This window comes from Lutjanus erythropterus, chromosome 19 (assembly GCF_056507025.1).
Source record: "Lutjanus erythropterus isolate fLutEry1 chromosome 19, fLutEry1.hap2, whole genome shotgun sequence".
NCBI classification, from domain to species: domain Eukaryota; kingdom Metazoa; phylum Chordata; class Actinopteri; order Lutjaniformes; family Lutjanidae; genus Lutjanus; species Lutjanus erythropterus.
Window position 1 is genome coordinate 3,369,273 of NC_139335.1, and position 15,046 is coordinate 3,384,318.

General features: G+C 37.6%; 1 protein-coding gene across 1 annotated transcript; it reads right to left on the reverse strand.

Annotated features, from left to right (window-relative positions):
* Positions 1-6,225: 6,225 nt before the first annotated feature.
* Positions 6,226-12,680, reverse strand: LOC146309067 (E3 ubiquitin-protein ligase CHIP-like). The gene is made up of 8 exons (XM_084745044.1): positions 12,542-12,680; positions 11,165-11,376; positions 10,140-10,338; positions 9,045-9,214; positions 8,869-8,952; positions 7,464-7,520; positions 7,206-7,322; positions 6,226-6,655 (listed from the first exon to the last, which is right to left on the reverse strand). Exons 2-8 carry the CDS (start codon positions 11,282-11,284, stop codon positions 6,530-6,532), a joined length of 873 nt encoding a protein of 290 aa, XP_084601170.1. The 5' UTR covers positions 11,285-11,376; positions 12,542-12,680; the 3' UTR covers positions 6,226-6,529.
* Positions 12,681-15,046: the final 2,366 nt, after the last annotated feature.

Genomic DNA, 15,046 nt, shown 5'->3' on the forward strand with positions numbered 1-15,046 from the left:
GTCACTTCCTGTCCAGCATCTGTTCCACTGAAGTTTAGTCAAACTTGAAATCAGAATTTGAAGTTAAAGATTTACTTTGGTTGCCTAAAATACGACAGCTTCCATTAACTTTTTCTAACATAGCAGATAAATAGGTTCAGTTCCAGTTTGCACACCTAATTTTGAACCATTCCTACAAAAACGAAAAGTGACTTAATGCTCTTCAACATCTTATCATTAATTGTTGGACCAATGCTTGTTTTTGGATAAAAACAAATATCTGTAATAACAGAGCAAAATCTCACAATGCAATCCACCATGTCAGGTTCCAACATGAATGTTTTTTAAGAAATTTACTTGCCCCTGTACAAGTGTCATTTGAATCTCAGGCTGTAGCCGTGGAACAGATCCTGGACCGTCCTGTGTGACTTCGGCTCTCTGTTCATCATGTCTGACCATTTCAAATTTTACCTTTGTAATATTTAAAAAAAAATCTATTTTATACCAAGCGATCTTAACCACGTGTAGCTTGTCTTCCACTTGGCTCGCGGTCGACGTGTTTGTGTTGTTCAAAGTGTTTCTGAAGCTACAAAGAACCTGTAAAATCCTGTTGTTCATAAAAAGGGAAGCATGTGTGAGCAGTGGAAGATGGCATGTGACATGTCAATGATATACATACTATTTTTTGATATTCATTTTAGCCAAATTAGTATTTAAATTAGAGTTATCTAAATATGTATATTGTACACTAGAAGTATATACAGGAGCAGATATTCAACCAAAGTCTTTGTACAGATTCTCCTCAGATATTTTCACAGACGTTTCCTTTAAAAAGATGCAGAAACTGTCCTCCTGTTTGTTGTCAGATGTTTATGAACTGTTCTCGAGCTGCCTGCAGGCTGCAGCGTATGGACAAAGCTTCCATATTTAGCATGGTGTCATAGCTCTACCTGAACGTGTTGTGAAAGAGACCGTTAACCCCGGCGTGCCTGGTTTTGTCCTGTGATCATGTGACCTCTGTGTGAATGAGAAGCTCTCAGGAAAATCCCTCCTGACCTGAACTCTGTGGCTCCTCCGTGTTCTGCTGCTGCTCACGGCTGCGGAGGATCAAACAAAGAAAAGAAATTAAATACAACACATTCTTATATGTATTTCTTTATAATATATGTATTTACTTTGTCATAATTAAATGAAAACATTTGGTAAAAGGTATTTAGCTTTTTGTCTTTTATATCTTGTTGAATTTTTTTTTAGGGCTGCAACTAATGATTGTTTTTTATTGTCAATTAATCTGTCAGTTATTTTCTCAATTAACAGATGAGTTCTTTGGTCCATAAAATATCAGAAAATGGTTAAAAAACAAAAAGTTTCTCAACATGACATCTTCAAATGTCATGTTTTGCTCACAGCCTAAAGATAATCAGTTTACTATCATAAAGAAGAAAGCAGAAAATATTTATACTTAACTTTTTTTAATTTAATGATAATTTAATTATCAATTGAGTGACATTTCTAGGTTGTTGGGTTTTTTTTATCAAAACAAGTCAGAGCACAGAGAAGTGAGTTAGCAGATATTTTTGTGTCAGTGTTGTCCAGCAGAGGGCAGCATAGACAAACACCGTACTACTACCAGTTGTAATGAAAAAAAAAAAAAGCTATTACACAGAATAATGAACATTATACAGCCCTGATAATTAAAACTGCACACAATTTAAAATTAGTATATTAAACATAATAGAAGAGTACCACAGCTCATCATGATGAAAAGTAATATTCTACATGTTAAGATAACACTAAACGTAATAGAAGCCTGATATTACACATGCAGTGCAAATAATACTGAAAAAATAATAGTGATGTTGAAGTAACACTGAACACAGTATTTGTATTATTGTTCTCTGTCCGATGTGTTTTCCTTCCTGCAGAAGAGGACAGAGTTCTACAGTTTGATGGTGTACACTGTAAAAAACAGAACTGGACTATAATAGATTTTTAGTTTTGAGCCCAACTCAAATTCTTAAGTTTTGAAAAAGTTTTACCAATTACTGATCTTCTGTTGAGATCCTTTACATTTCCTCTTTAGATAAACTTAAGCTTTGAATTTTAGAAACTAAAAACACTGAATTTTAAGAAATATTGAGTAATTTAATTGAAGTGAAAGTAAATGTTAAAATTTCATCATCAGGGCTGTAGCCAGGATTTTAGAAATAATGACTCAACAATAATCGTTTAGGAAACAATGTCAGTGCAAACACATTAATGAAAATGTATTTTTTTTTCTTTTTCTACTTTCGGGTTTGGGGTCGCCAGACAGAGAGAGCAAAAAATGTCATGTTCAATATAAAGGAAGAAAAAGGTGCTGGATAATTTTTGACTTGGAAAATGGACAATTTGAATCAAACTTATTGATTTGCAAAAACAAACAAACAAAATACAATCATATTCTACCAATTCAGGGAAGTTGCATACATTTTTCTTTTTTTTTAAATACATGAATGTATCTCCAGCTACGGGCATTTTTAAGTCCCAGAAGTGAAATTTTGGATTTATGTTAAAAAAATTTAAAATGATTCTTGATAATATAAACGCAGTGTTATTAAATGTCTTGACCTAAAACATAATTACGAATGTAAGAATAACAAATCACACTTTTGAAAAACAAATGTTGCAGTTTCTCCAATTTCAAGTTTATCTAAAGAGGAAAAGGAAATCTCAAAAAAAGATTATAGATTGGCAAAACTTTATTTTTTCTTAAAGCATGTTTTAGTTTGATTAAAAATGTGAATCACGGGCCTACAACTTTGATAAATGAATATATATTTATACACACACGTTTATGTATACATATATACACGTACAAATATATGTACATATGTGTATATATATATATATAGATATATATATAGAGATGCAGAGATATACATGTGTGTGTGACACATTAAATAATGTTTAAGAGCCAATTTGACTAAAATATTAATTTTAGGATGCATCATGTTTTATTCCGCTACATGTTAAATCCTGTACACCTGAACGTTCCTGTCTGAGCCTCTCTGTAAAAAATTCAACTCTGTCTTTGTGCACTTTGGTATTAAAACGGTAAAATGTAGAAGAAAGACTCAAAAACTGACGTCATCATATTTGCGCCAGAATCGATCTTCGAAAACAAAACGTAGTATCGGAAGCAGCGATTTTCACCGATCAGCGCCCACCGACGCGCCTGACTGTGTTCTCTCGACCACCCTGATTATGTTCGTGTACAGTTTGTGTCACAGGAAGTGACTTTCATCTGTGAAGGACTTTCATAGTCTGTTTTTCCTTCTGATGTCCTGCTGCTGCTTCTCTCTCTGTGATTTACAGATATTCTGATGGATCTTTACTCGTTGCTAATATAGCTAACTGCTAGTTAGCCTCTCTCCCCCCCGCTTGACTTCCCAGTCCAGGTAGAGTCAGCGGCCAACGGAGCTAACTAGCAGTTACAACAAATAAAGCTTTGTTCATCGTGAAACTTCATCAAAACTTGAGGCAGAGCAGCTGGAGAACATTAGATGGAAACTCCTAAAATACTCTCTACATAAAATGTGATTCAGGTTCACCAAAATCATTGAATTAAGTTATAAAGCTGTGTGCAGTAATGAGCTCCCACCGATCTCTGAGCTAACGAGCTAACTAGCCGAGTTAAGCAGCTAATAACAACACTTGCCTGGTAATCAGTGTAGATAGCCGAAAGTTGAGGCAGAGCAGCCGGAGGACATCACGGGGAAAAGCAGAAAAAGGTTTATGATCCAGTTTCACCAGAATCAATTGAAAAAGTTGTGTTTTTACAATAATCAGTGAGGCCTGACAGCCACAAGCTCCGTGCGCACATGACTCACAAACAACAAAGCCCCGCCCCTCAGCAGGCTTCCGAGAAGTTGGCCAATCAGAGGAAAGTGGGCTTCAAGGAAAGGTGGCGCTTCAGAGAGCTAAAACACCTCAGACAGTGGGTGAATTAAGTACAGTAATCGTGTATTTGTACTTCGTATCTCTGAAGGACAGAGGTGTTAGTTTTTACATGAAGACAAAATGTAGTAGTAAAAACCAACGCAGGTAAGAGGAAAACCAGTTCACTCAAAAAAATAAAAAATAAAAAAATACAAATGTTTAATTAAACACACTTTTATTGGAATGTCTGCTGCAAACACTGAAGATGATGAAGAGAAATAAACTCATGTAGAAAAACATGGAACTTTTTTTTTTTTTTTTTATCATATTTTGAAACATCTTTGTTGAATCTTTCTGAGCCACAGACCTTTACTTGATTGAGTCGAAGCTGGATTGTAACCGACACATCTAAACAGAAAGAAACAAAATGAAAACACACTTGTGCATAAAATGATGATTAAATGACGGATTGTGCCTCATTTTGATATCGGGGTCCAGTATGAGGACACATCGGGGGTTAAAACACAGCAATACCAACAATCAGAAACAGACTTAATCACTGAGGAAAATCACAAGCACAAATTTAGTTTTTGCCCTCATAAAAAAACAGAAAAATATCTTTAATCAACATCACAATTTACTGATTATTGTTTCTATCAACAACCTGCACAGTCTCTCTCTCTCTCTCTGTGTTTCTAAGCTTCAACGCTACAGTTTCCCATCTTTTAGTTTGCCCGCAAACGCAACACTTTTCAACATTTACACTTGAAATGATGAGCAGCACCGGCAGTGCAGTTTTGATACATAATCTGATTACTTTAAGTGAGTAATCTGATTGTAATCTGCAGTCTGTACATTCTCTGAGCTGCAGCATGGATCAATACATTAACTGATGATCAATACTGGGTTATTTTCAGATGATGGCTGTGGATTCAGCCCCGTCAAATCCGCAGGCTCAGAACTGTACAGTCTTTAAACATCTCATCTGATTAGAAAATGCTCACACAAACAGAGGTTATGAAGGTTTTACTGGTCCCAGTAAACAGAAGCAAAATGAAAGAAAGGACTTTTTTTTTGCTAATTAGCATAAACTGAAAAACCGGAGAATGAACAGAACTTCATAGATTCTGCCTCAACATCGAACTGGGTATACAGCAATGCAGGTCTGAGATACACATTTCTATTATAAATGAGCAAGATTGGTCAAAAAACATGACCACCATTGATCAAAATGTCTTTTGCAAGAGGCGAGGCTTAGCAGGAAATTGGCCATAACTCATTAACCAATCATCATAAAACTCTGCAGATACCTTCAGGACCTGTTCGGGAATACATCTACTGAAACATGTTGATCCTGGCCAACAACAGCTTCCACAAACGTGTATATGAACACCCGCTGTGCACGCTCTGGAGGCAAGTATTACTATTTCTTCCTCCTGTACCATCCTCCCATTTTTAACCCTTGCTTGGAATGTTTTTTTTTCTTGTATAATAATTGGGATGTGTGGTCCCAGACACACGACAGGGATGCTGTTCCCATTGTTTTTGGTTTTTTAACAAGTAAAAGTTAATTCATTTTGGTTTAAATGTTCATTTTTGATTCCCTTTAGGAAAATATAAGGCATTCTGATTTTTGAGAGTCCTCTTTTGGTCATATCAGTTTCTTTGTTTTGGACAGCAGCCACCACTCTTTTTCCTTTGTAGTTTTGCCTCAACAATTTGTTTCTAAATAAAAAAATAACTTAATTTACCATTAAGACCTTTATGTTTCCCTGGGAGAACGCTCCTCCCAAAGACACCAAATCAGCTGTGGAGTACCACAAGGCTCAATCCTCAGTCCACGTCTCTTCAGCCTTCACGGATCTGCGCCGCTGTGTCTCCTGATGACACAAGCCCGACTGATGACCTCCACAACTGATCGCTAAACGGAAGTCAAATGCCAAATTTCGTCCTCTTCTCTCCCAGGCCAGCAGACTGGACCATTGTGACGTCCTCCTCTCTGGTCAACCAAAAAAAGCCATCGATTGATTGATTCACTGGCTACCTCTTAGTTTTAGAATAGTTTTTAAGATTCTTTTAGGCCGAAGGACCTGACGGGAGCAGAGAGTGGATATTTTAAAAGAAAACTTAAAACATCTCTTTAGCCTTGCTTTTGTCTAGTGTTGGCTGACTTCCACTTGCACTTTTGTTTTGTTTGTTCAAATGTTTTTTATGTCAAGCACTTGGATGTATGACTTGTGTTATATGAATAAATTTGATTGAAAAAGAGCTCTAACTGTCGGTAAATTGGTGGACATGAAGGTTATTGTGTAGTCGGTGTCGGGCCGTGCTTTCAGATGACACCCTGAATGAAGGAGCAGGTCGCCAAAAGCTTGAGGATGAGCTTCCAGGTGCTTATTTTTCTATGAGAGTAATGTTTTCCTGCTGTTTGATGTTAAAACACAGCTGATACAGATACAGTTGAGTCTAAAGCTTGTGATTTGTTGCAGGTTTGAACTTTTCAGAAACTCTAAACTGAAGTTAAACCAGCTGCAGAGCGGCAGCCCGTATGAAGCACACCTGACCAAACACACTGATCTGTCTCCGTCCACGAACAGTCAACATAACTTCCCTTCCTCCCTCTCATTGGTCAGTAGTCTTCCACCCATCCATTCTCCAAAATAAAAGCATCAATGACTTCCTTCATGGCCAGGTTTGGGATGAGCTGATCCTGGGTGAGAGGAGTGCGCGTCACCGGGTCAAAATGGCCGACTCGCTGCAAGAGAACAACAAACATATCTTACTGTCATTTAGTTACTCTGAGTGTCATTGTTCTTTCACCATTAAGTATTACGTCTTCTTGCATGAAATTTGCAATGTAAAGTGAGTTTTATTTATTAATATTACTTATTTACAACCCAATCAAACAGTCAAGATCAAAGTAGTAGTGGTGGGATATAACTTGCAAATTTGAAGTACTTGTACTTTACTTGAGTCTTTTTCATTTTATGCCACAGCTTTAGTTGCTTTAAGGTTCAGGTTTTTACACACAAAACATATGAAGAGTTTAAAGAAAATCTTTTTTTGTTATATAAATTAAACTACCCAACAACGAGTACAGCTGAACTGACATTTTTCATGTAAAAATATTTAATGCTTCCAGCTATACAGACGTGTAGATTTGCTGCTTTTCCTTTAACAGTGTGGCATTAGTACTTTTACTGGAGTAAAGGGTGTGAGTCTTTCCTCCAGTACTTCCAGACGCTGACTGCATTAAGCTGTGACTGATACCCTGAACACACACCTGTCTGTGGGTTAGTTTTTACCTGTAGGTGCTCTTCAATGTCTTTTCTGTCATAAGTGACACCGCTGGGAGTGATGCAGGGCTCTCTCATCAACTCAAAGCTGATCTTTCCACACAGGTAATCTGGGATCTCACGCTTCTGTCAAACACACAACAAACACGAACCGATTACTGTATAATAACTGAAATTACTCATTACTCATCATAGCAGGTTATTTTTTTCATCAACAGATTCTTTTTGTCACTTTCTAGTTGATGTTTTACAGTCATCAACACTGACCTTCCTCTTCTCGTCTACTTGACAGAACAGTTCCTCCATGTCGGAAAGATACTTGTCCTGCAGAAAAAAAACACATCAAATATAAACAGATTAAGGGTTAACAGAGGAATACATTGTATTACACACAACTATAACTGAAGTAAACACGAAATGACAAGGATTAATATATATTTCAGTCAGAATAACTTCACTCAGAGTCTTCAGTACAAACCGCATGTTCAAGGATTCAAAGGCTTTATTGCCACAAACAAGTAATAATATACAAGTCATCAGTATAATGCAATTTGCTAAGTTTCTCTACCTTGTGCTGCCAACTTTTCTATTTCTAAATATAAAAATATAACAGAAATGTAAGTTTAATAAATAAAAATAGAAGAAAGAAAAGAAAGAAGGAACAAGGACAAGGTGACTGAAGCAGACAAGGTGATAAACAATATAAAAACAGGATGTGCAGTAAAATAACAGTATAAGAGTCTGTGCAGAAGATGACTGAGGTAGACAAGGTGGTAAAGTGTCCTCAAGACAGTATAAAACAGAATATGCAGTAAGAAATCGGTATAGAACAGGATAAGAATCTGTGCAAATCACAAAAGTGGTGTGCAAAAATGTGTGAATGTAACTCTGAGGTCAGTTACTCACAAGCAGTTTCAAACCTTGAAAACATTACATGAAAATTCAAGCCTTTTCAAGGGTTTCCAGCACCTGTACGAACCCGGAAGAACACAAACCAAAAATGTCTGCAAACTGGGGAGAAAACTCGGTCCAGCAGCTCCTGTTTTTGTTGCTTTCTGACAAAAGTCTTTAGCCTTTCTGTTCCAGAAGCAAAAGAGACGTGACACAACAGCATCAGCGTCTAGTGTGACATGTAACACACACATCAGGCCTTAACTGTCACTGCTGTATGTCTGTTGATGTCGTCCTTCTCTCAGAGGGTAAGGAGCTCCCGGATTTCTTTGTCGCCCCAATTTGCAGACATTTTTGGACACACGCAGAACACATCGTAAAAATGTCACCACAACATCTCCACCCTATTCCGTCCTGCCGGTTCATCCTTTTAACACAAAAGTCAATTCAGCTCTGCTACTGCCTCCACGGCCGACTTAAAAGACAGAACCTATAACATTCCCGACTTAATCAGGCTGTGTAAAAAGGGCCTTTTTCTTTTCTCTCCGCATTTCTTATCTAGTATGAAATGTTTTGCTGGAATTGAATTCAGAATAAGCTTATACTGATTAGGTGAAACATTAAATACCGGACTGTTTTCAACTGAATCTATGTCAGAAAGGATTAGCAAATCATCACATTCTGTTCTATTTAGGTTTTATACAGCAACCCAACTTTTTTTTAGAATCAGTCTTGGTTGTGAACAAGGTGAACAAGGGTACATAAAGGCAAAACAACCTACATGTTTTGTGTGGATCTCGTTCAGATTGTGTTGGACTCTGCTGTCGTCTGACTTGTCTTCTTGTTTCTGTCTGCAGCCCTCCAGCTCCCTGCAGATTAAACCACACACACAACAATAATTCTGGGAGGACAAAACGAAATAATCTGTGTCAGAGCGACACGTTTTCTGGTTTCAACCTGCCTCTTTTTCTCAGCCTGGATGAGTTTGGTGAGGTATGCCTGCAGCTCGCTCTCCTGGTTGATCCTCCTCTCCTCCAGGCTGTTCCACCGTTTCTTCTTCGCTATCCGCAGAGCGCTGGGAATGTCGTCACCAAAGTTCAGCCGCTGCTCCTTTGCCAAGTTATAAGCTGGAAAAAGTGCAAACATGATTTGTCCATTATCAAACTTCAGGATGATAATGTTGCTCTGTACTTTGAAGTCATGTCTGACGCAGGCCTGGAATTTCATCATTTTAGAACCAACGTCACTCAACCTTTGGTTTAGATGTTAATACTGAGAAAGTTTCTCATTATTTCGAGGTACTTAGTCATTATTTTTGATTAATAAGTCATTATTATGGGATAATATGTCATTATTTTAATTAATACATAATTATTTTGAGATAAGTTATTATTTTGAGATGATAATACTTAATAGTTTAACTTTGTTGTATAGGCTTGTGTTGTGTAATGATAATAAATTACCTTAATTCCTTGATTATTTTGAGATAATAACTAAATTTTGTAGGATAGTAAGTCATTATTTTGAGACAGTTTCTCCTTATAATTACTTAGAGGATGTTTTTGCATCACATTGGCAGTAATGAGCTTCCTTACAGAGATGGTGCAGCCAGTGGCACAATGAAGAAGAGATCAACACACATCCAGCTGTTTGTCTCTATTAACAGACGGCACATAAACACTCTTTTAAAACCCTTTTATTGCCAGTCATCGCACTTAAATCGAAGCACCACTGGTTTTCTGTGCAGCATCTCACTTGATGTTCCCCCGATAAGAATCTCAACAAAACAAACTGGTGTCTAAAAACCGTATTTACGGAAAAGAGGCAGAGGAGAAAGCAGTGAAATCAGCTGGGGCAGTGTGGGCAGGGCATCAAGGCCACTGTGGCTGCAGGGAAAATTATATTTTGAGGGGCATAGGGCCAAACCAAGAGGCAAATTCATGCCCTGGTCTGAGGTGTATGTTTTTCCGTTTGTTGTGGAGTTCTTCTGCCCTCATGTGGAAAAAACCATTAAATCAAGATTTAGGTGTCTCTAGCTACAATCCCTCGTACCTTTCTGCAGGTTGCCAATGGCTTCGTCGTAGTTCTCCATCTCCAGGTGACACTGACCCATGAAGAAGTGAGCTTTGACCGACTGGCTGTCCAGCTCCAGAGCGTGTCTGCAGTCTGCCAGCGCCTTGTCGTACTGCTGCAGCTTCACGTAGCACAGAGCTCTGTTGGTGTAGTACGCTGGGACAGAGGGACTGTGGCTCTGAAACAGGAAAAGACAAAAGCTGTAGGAATTTATCTACCCAACTTTTCACCACAAAGGTGAAGCTCTCCTTGTGTGCAAACCTCCCTGTGTGGAATCATTAACGTGTACAGTAACATGACGTCAGGGATGCTGTGGCACTGAACACTACCTGACTGACTAATGCAAACACTGAATTTTACACTGACACTGAGAAAGAAAATGTATTTAAGGCTGACACCTTGTGGTCGGGTTCTTTGCTTTATCAGGTCCTTTATTTTCACTGATTTTCCTTCATGGATCTCTGAAAGCAGAACTTTAAACTCCGAACTCGTAAAGTTTTTCTTTCTACTCTTTGATGCCATTTTCATGAATGAACACTTCCTGACATATGCAGCAGGAATCACAGCCTTGTATGGTATTATTGGGGTGTTTATTATGCAAATGTACAAGTCTTATTTACACAGTTATCTGAAGTTAAGGGATTTGCTGAATCTGACATGGTATATTCGTATGAGCCCTTTGTACAAAAAAAGTAGGAGAAATTTAAGATAAGAATATGCAAATGTTCTCACATGAGGCCCATTGATCTTGAATAAAAATGACTGTTGACTTTGTTTTTAATAATCATATGGTATTAGATGATAAAACTTAAACTTTAGACTCGCCACATCAAATGGAGACTCAACAAGGCATTTGGAGACAAATTATCTACACTGAGAAAATGCACAAAAACAACTGCATGAAATAATTTTCCTCAGAACTGCACACATTTCACTTCAGTGACGTCTTCAAGAAATTTGAAGTTGAACGCTGTGACATATGTGTCCCATCACTTGGTTCTTACTATGGCTTTGCTGTAACAGGCAGTGGCCTCCAAATACTTGCGGTTCAGAAACAGGCGGTTTCCCTGCTCCTTCAGCTCCTGAGCCGACACCGAGGCGCTTTTCTCCGGACTCTCCGACATTTTGTCCACCAGGCTCGCTGCACCTGCGGCAGCTGCCTCTTCACTTTGCTTCCCTATCCTGACACTCTGTCTGACCGACAGCAGGACAGAAACTGAGATAAAAACAAGATGAAACAGAGATGAAGTTAATGTCATGTAAGAGGTCATCATCCCACAGCAGCTGTGATGTGTTCATAATCCTGACTGATAAACATCGACATTTTCAAAAATTTACTTGAGGGAAAAATGCAGCAATTTTCATGTGGATGTCCAGTCAGTGCTGATGGTAATTGCAGTCAACTGAAGCAATGAATTCTTGAGTGTGTATGTGTGTTATATTGAGAAGAAAGAGCTGTGTGCTGTCATAGTGACATCATGGTGAGGTCACTGGTGTGAAGGAAGAACTACAGCTGTTTCAGCTTGGATTTCTTGTCTCCTCTGGGTAGTCAGGAGGCTGTTGGAAGGAGGCGTGTGATTACACAAAATAAAAATGATCAATAATTCCCCTCAATTGCATTAAAACTAAAGTAACGAGTTATGTAAGGTGTATAAAGTATAGATATTTATATTCAAATGTAGGGAGTAAAAATAAAAAGTTGCCACAAAAATAAATACTCAAATAAAGTAGAAATATCTGAAAACTAACAAAGTACTTTCACTTAGTTACTGTACTGTAGTGTATTTTATATGCACCACACAGTTCATTAACATTAACATAAACATAAAGTCTGTGACGATTTTTTTTTTTTAATTTCTTTACTTTACCTGATAATGAGCTAATTACAACATAACATGCAACTCTGAATTTCATCCACTATGCATAAAGATGACATTTAAGTCAGGAGGTTTAGAGGAAACACCAACACTTAGTCCAAGAAATGTCCAGTGGACTATCAGCTTTCTTGGTGAATATTGCAGCACTGAGGATTTACTGCTTCACTGAACTACATTAACCATCAACACTGACTGGACAGCCACATGAACAGTGACAGCACGGTGCCTGGTTTTTGTGTGGACATGTTATTGTTTCTATAGTTCATCTTTAGAGACCAAACAGACTGAAATAAATCACATTAATCTCACTAATGTTAATATATAAGATGAAGCTAACAGCTCTAATCTATGTTGTCCTAAATGTCCGAGTCCTATGTCGCAGTTTTGAACAGTGGCTGCCAGTGTGAAGCTAAGAAACCACAGTATTTGTTACACTATGCTAGCTAACATGACATATTAAGCTAACGTTAACAAAACATAATTAATACCATTAGACTGACATACCTGTGTGGCTGCTGTTCGTCACTCTAGATGAAGATAACGGTGTATTTAGCAGAGTCTGTGCCACGTAAAGACGAGCTGTTCCTTGTTATTTAGCTCGGTAGCTAACTGCCTAGCTGCAGCCAACAGATGTTTTGGTTTTGGTTTGTGACGTAGATTACACGCCCAACGTCGGAGCGTCGTGTCTACATGAGAACTCCGAACCCGCGAAGATCTCGCGAGACTTATTATTTTTAACTCAAACCACGATCTTTCTCCGACCTTAACCTGTGGTTTTCCCGTTCCTAAACACACAAAAATCGTAACCTCAGCGTTGTTACAATATGAAAGATGAACAGTTTCTATAACCTGTAAAATTAAGAAACAACGCTTACAAATCTCGCGAGAGTTCCGTAACTAGGGTTCCCATGTAGACACAGCCAATATGAGTAAGCTTGCTGTTAAGGGGAGACATTTACATTTTCCATCATAACTCACAAACTACTTGAAATATACTAGTCATCTTTTGATATAAGAAACACTTATATGTGAACTAGTTAATAATACAACTGACATAATTTCACTGATAAGGACAAGACTATGATATTAAAGGGATAGTTCACCCAAAAATGAAAATTCAATTACTATTCACTTTCATGCCGATTGAAAGTCAGGTTTAGTTTTTAAGTCCACAAAACAGTGCTGGAGTTTACAGGTATGCAGAATCTCCCAAACAATGTAGGTGAATGGTGACCAGCTTTCATCTGGTGTAATCCAAGCCTCCTCAAGTCCTGACATGCCAAGTTGATTTGAAAGATGTCATTTACACCATGTTTTTAGTCTAAACCTTTGCTGTTGATCATTAGCTTAGAGCCACATTCACATGCGCGTGCACACCATCTGAACTGGTGGTGTAACAGTGTGCAAATGGTATGTTGGGGCTTTACAAACTTTTGTCCCAAATCCTGTCCTTTTTGTCCCAAAAATTAAATATTACAGTAAAAGATAATGAACATATGAATTTGTGAAAATATCAGTTATGCAGGCTATAATTCCTGTGTTTAGTAAAAAAAAAATAGAATAAAATATATTTATTATTATTATTATTATTATTATTATCATTATTATTATTAAAATTTGGTTTATGGAAAAACAAAGTAAATAAATTGTAATTCTATCTTAAGACCACAAATATAATAGATAAGACAAAGATAAAGAGCTATACATGTTTTAATTGACGAAGCATTATAACAGCTTTCAAACAGTTGCATAGTTTATATGTTGTCTCTAACAATATGACCGTGGTTTTGGATAAATAAGCACAAAATATTTTTCTCCACTGTGCAATTTTAAACATCTCCATTAAAACAAAACACAAGAATCCAGCATAAAGTCCATAAAGTGCTAATGCTTTCACACAGCGAGTCTCCATTCTACAGCTAAGACTTTATTTAAACATCCTACGTGTTACAGACTGCAGTACGACTGAATAATACTGAGGAGAATAAACACCACGTCTGTGTTGTTCCTGTGAGGATTCTTGGCAGCCAGTTCAGACACGACTAACTACGTGAATAACTTCTATTGATCTATCACCAGTGCAATTAAGACAGTTTGGACCTGAAGACCAGCCTGTGATCAGAAATGTGTTGGTAAAATATAAAGTGCATCATGTGTTCACTCAGAAGATCTGCTCTAAATGTCTCTGTGGAGGAATGTGCAATTTCTGTTCCTGTTGGAGGAAGAGCTGCTCTGGAGACAGAAAGACATAATCTCACTTTTTGACTTACAGGGTCAGTCCACACACATTTCAAAAAACCCTTATTTTATCACTTACCTGCTGGTTTGGGGAGTAACAGATTGCATGTAATGGGATTATGTTATCTGGATACAAAAAGGATAAGATTACAGATGAAAAAATGTAATCAGATTACAATACATTAAGTAAAAATTGAGATTATTAGTAGGATTACAGTTTTAAAATAAAATGTGTGCACACAGCTGCCAATTCATTATTATGGCCTCTGGTGAAAAAGTGCTTCACTGGGTGGAAAATTCAACATTTTTTTTTATCTATAAATCAATCTGAGAAAACAAAAGGCTCATTTGTGTCTTCCCCTGGGACTCTGAAAACACAGACACTGCAACGCTGCTTTAACAAGCCAGGACTTATACCAGCAGTGTGTATCCTGAGAGTCAGACTAGGTTTTACCAGTGCTAAAAGGATACTTTTAAAACAATACCAGTTCCTAAGCACAGCTTTTTCATTTCTAAGGCAAATTTAAACTTGAAACTGATCAAGATATTAACTGTTAACACTTTACAGTTCACTTAAATATATGAATGCTGTCATCATCATCAGTGGTCTCACCATCATAGATATTAACACCTCACATCTACTGTTTTTGTGGGTCAAGGACGCCCAAGATGCCGGTTGATGTGTCCGTCACGGGGTCACACGAGTCGTCGAGCGCGGTGCATCTCTCTGCTTTCAAGAGTGTCCTGTGCATCATCAGATGCTTCCCTCTT

Coding starts and splice junctions, on each gene's coding strand:
- LOC146309067 (XM_084745044.1), bottom strand. CDS start 11,284: ATGTCGGAGAGTCCGGAGAAAAGCGCCTCGGTGTCGGCTCAGGAGCTG. Junction 10,339..11,164: donor CCTGTTACAGCAAAGCCATA/GTAAGAACCAAG, acceptor TTCCTGTTTCAG/AGCCACAGTCCCTCTGTCCC. Junction 9,215..10,139: donor CATTGGCAACCTGCAGAAAG/GTACGAGGGATT, acceptor CACTTTTTCCAG/CTTATAACTTGGCAAAGGAG.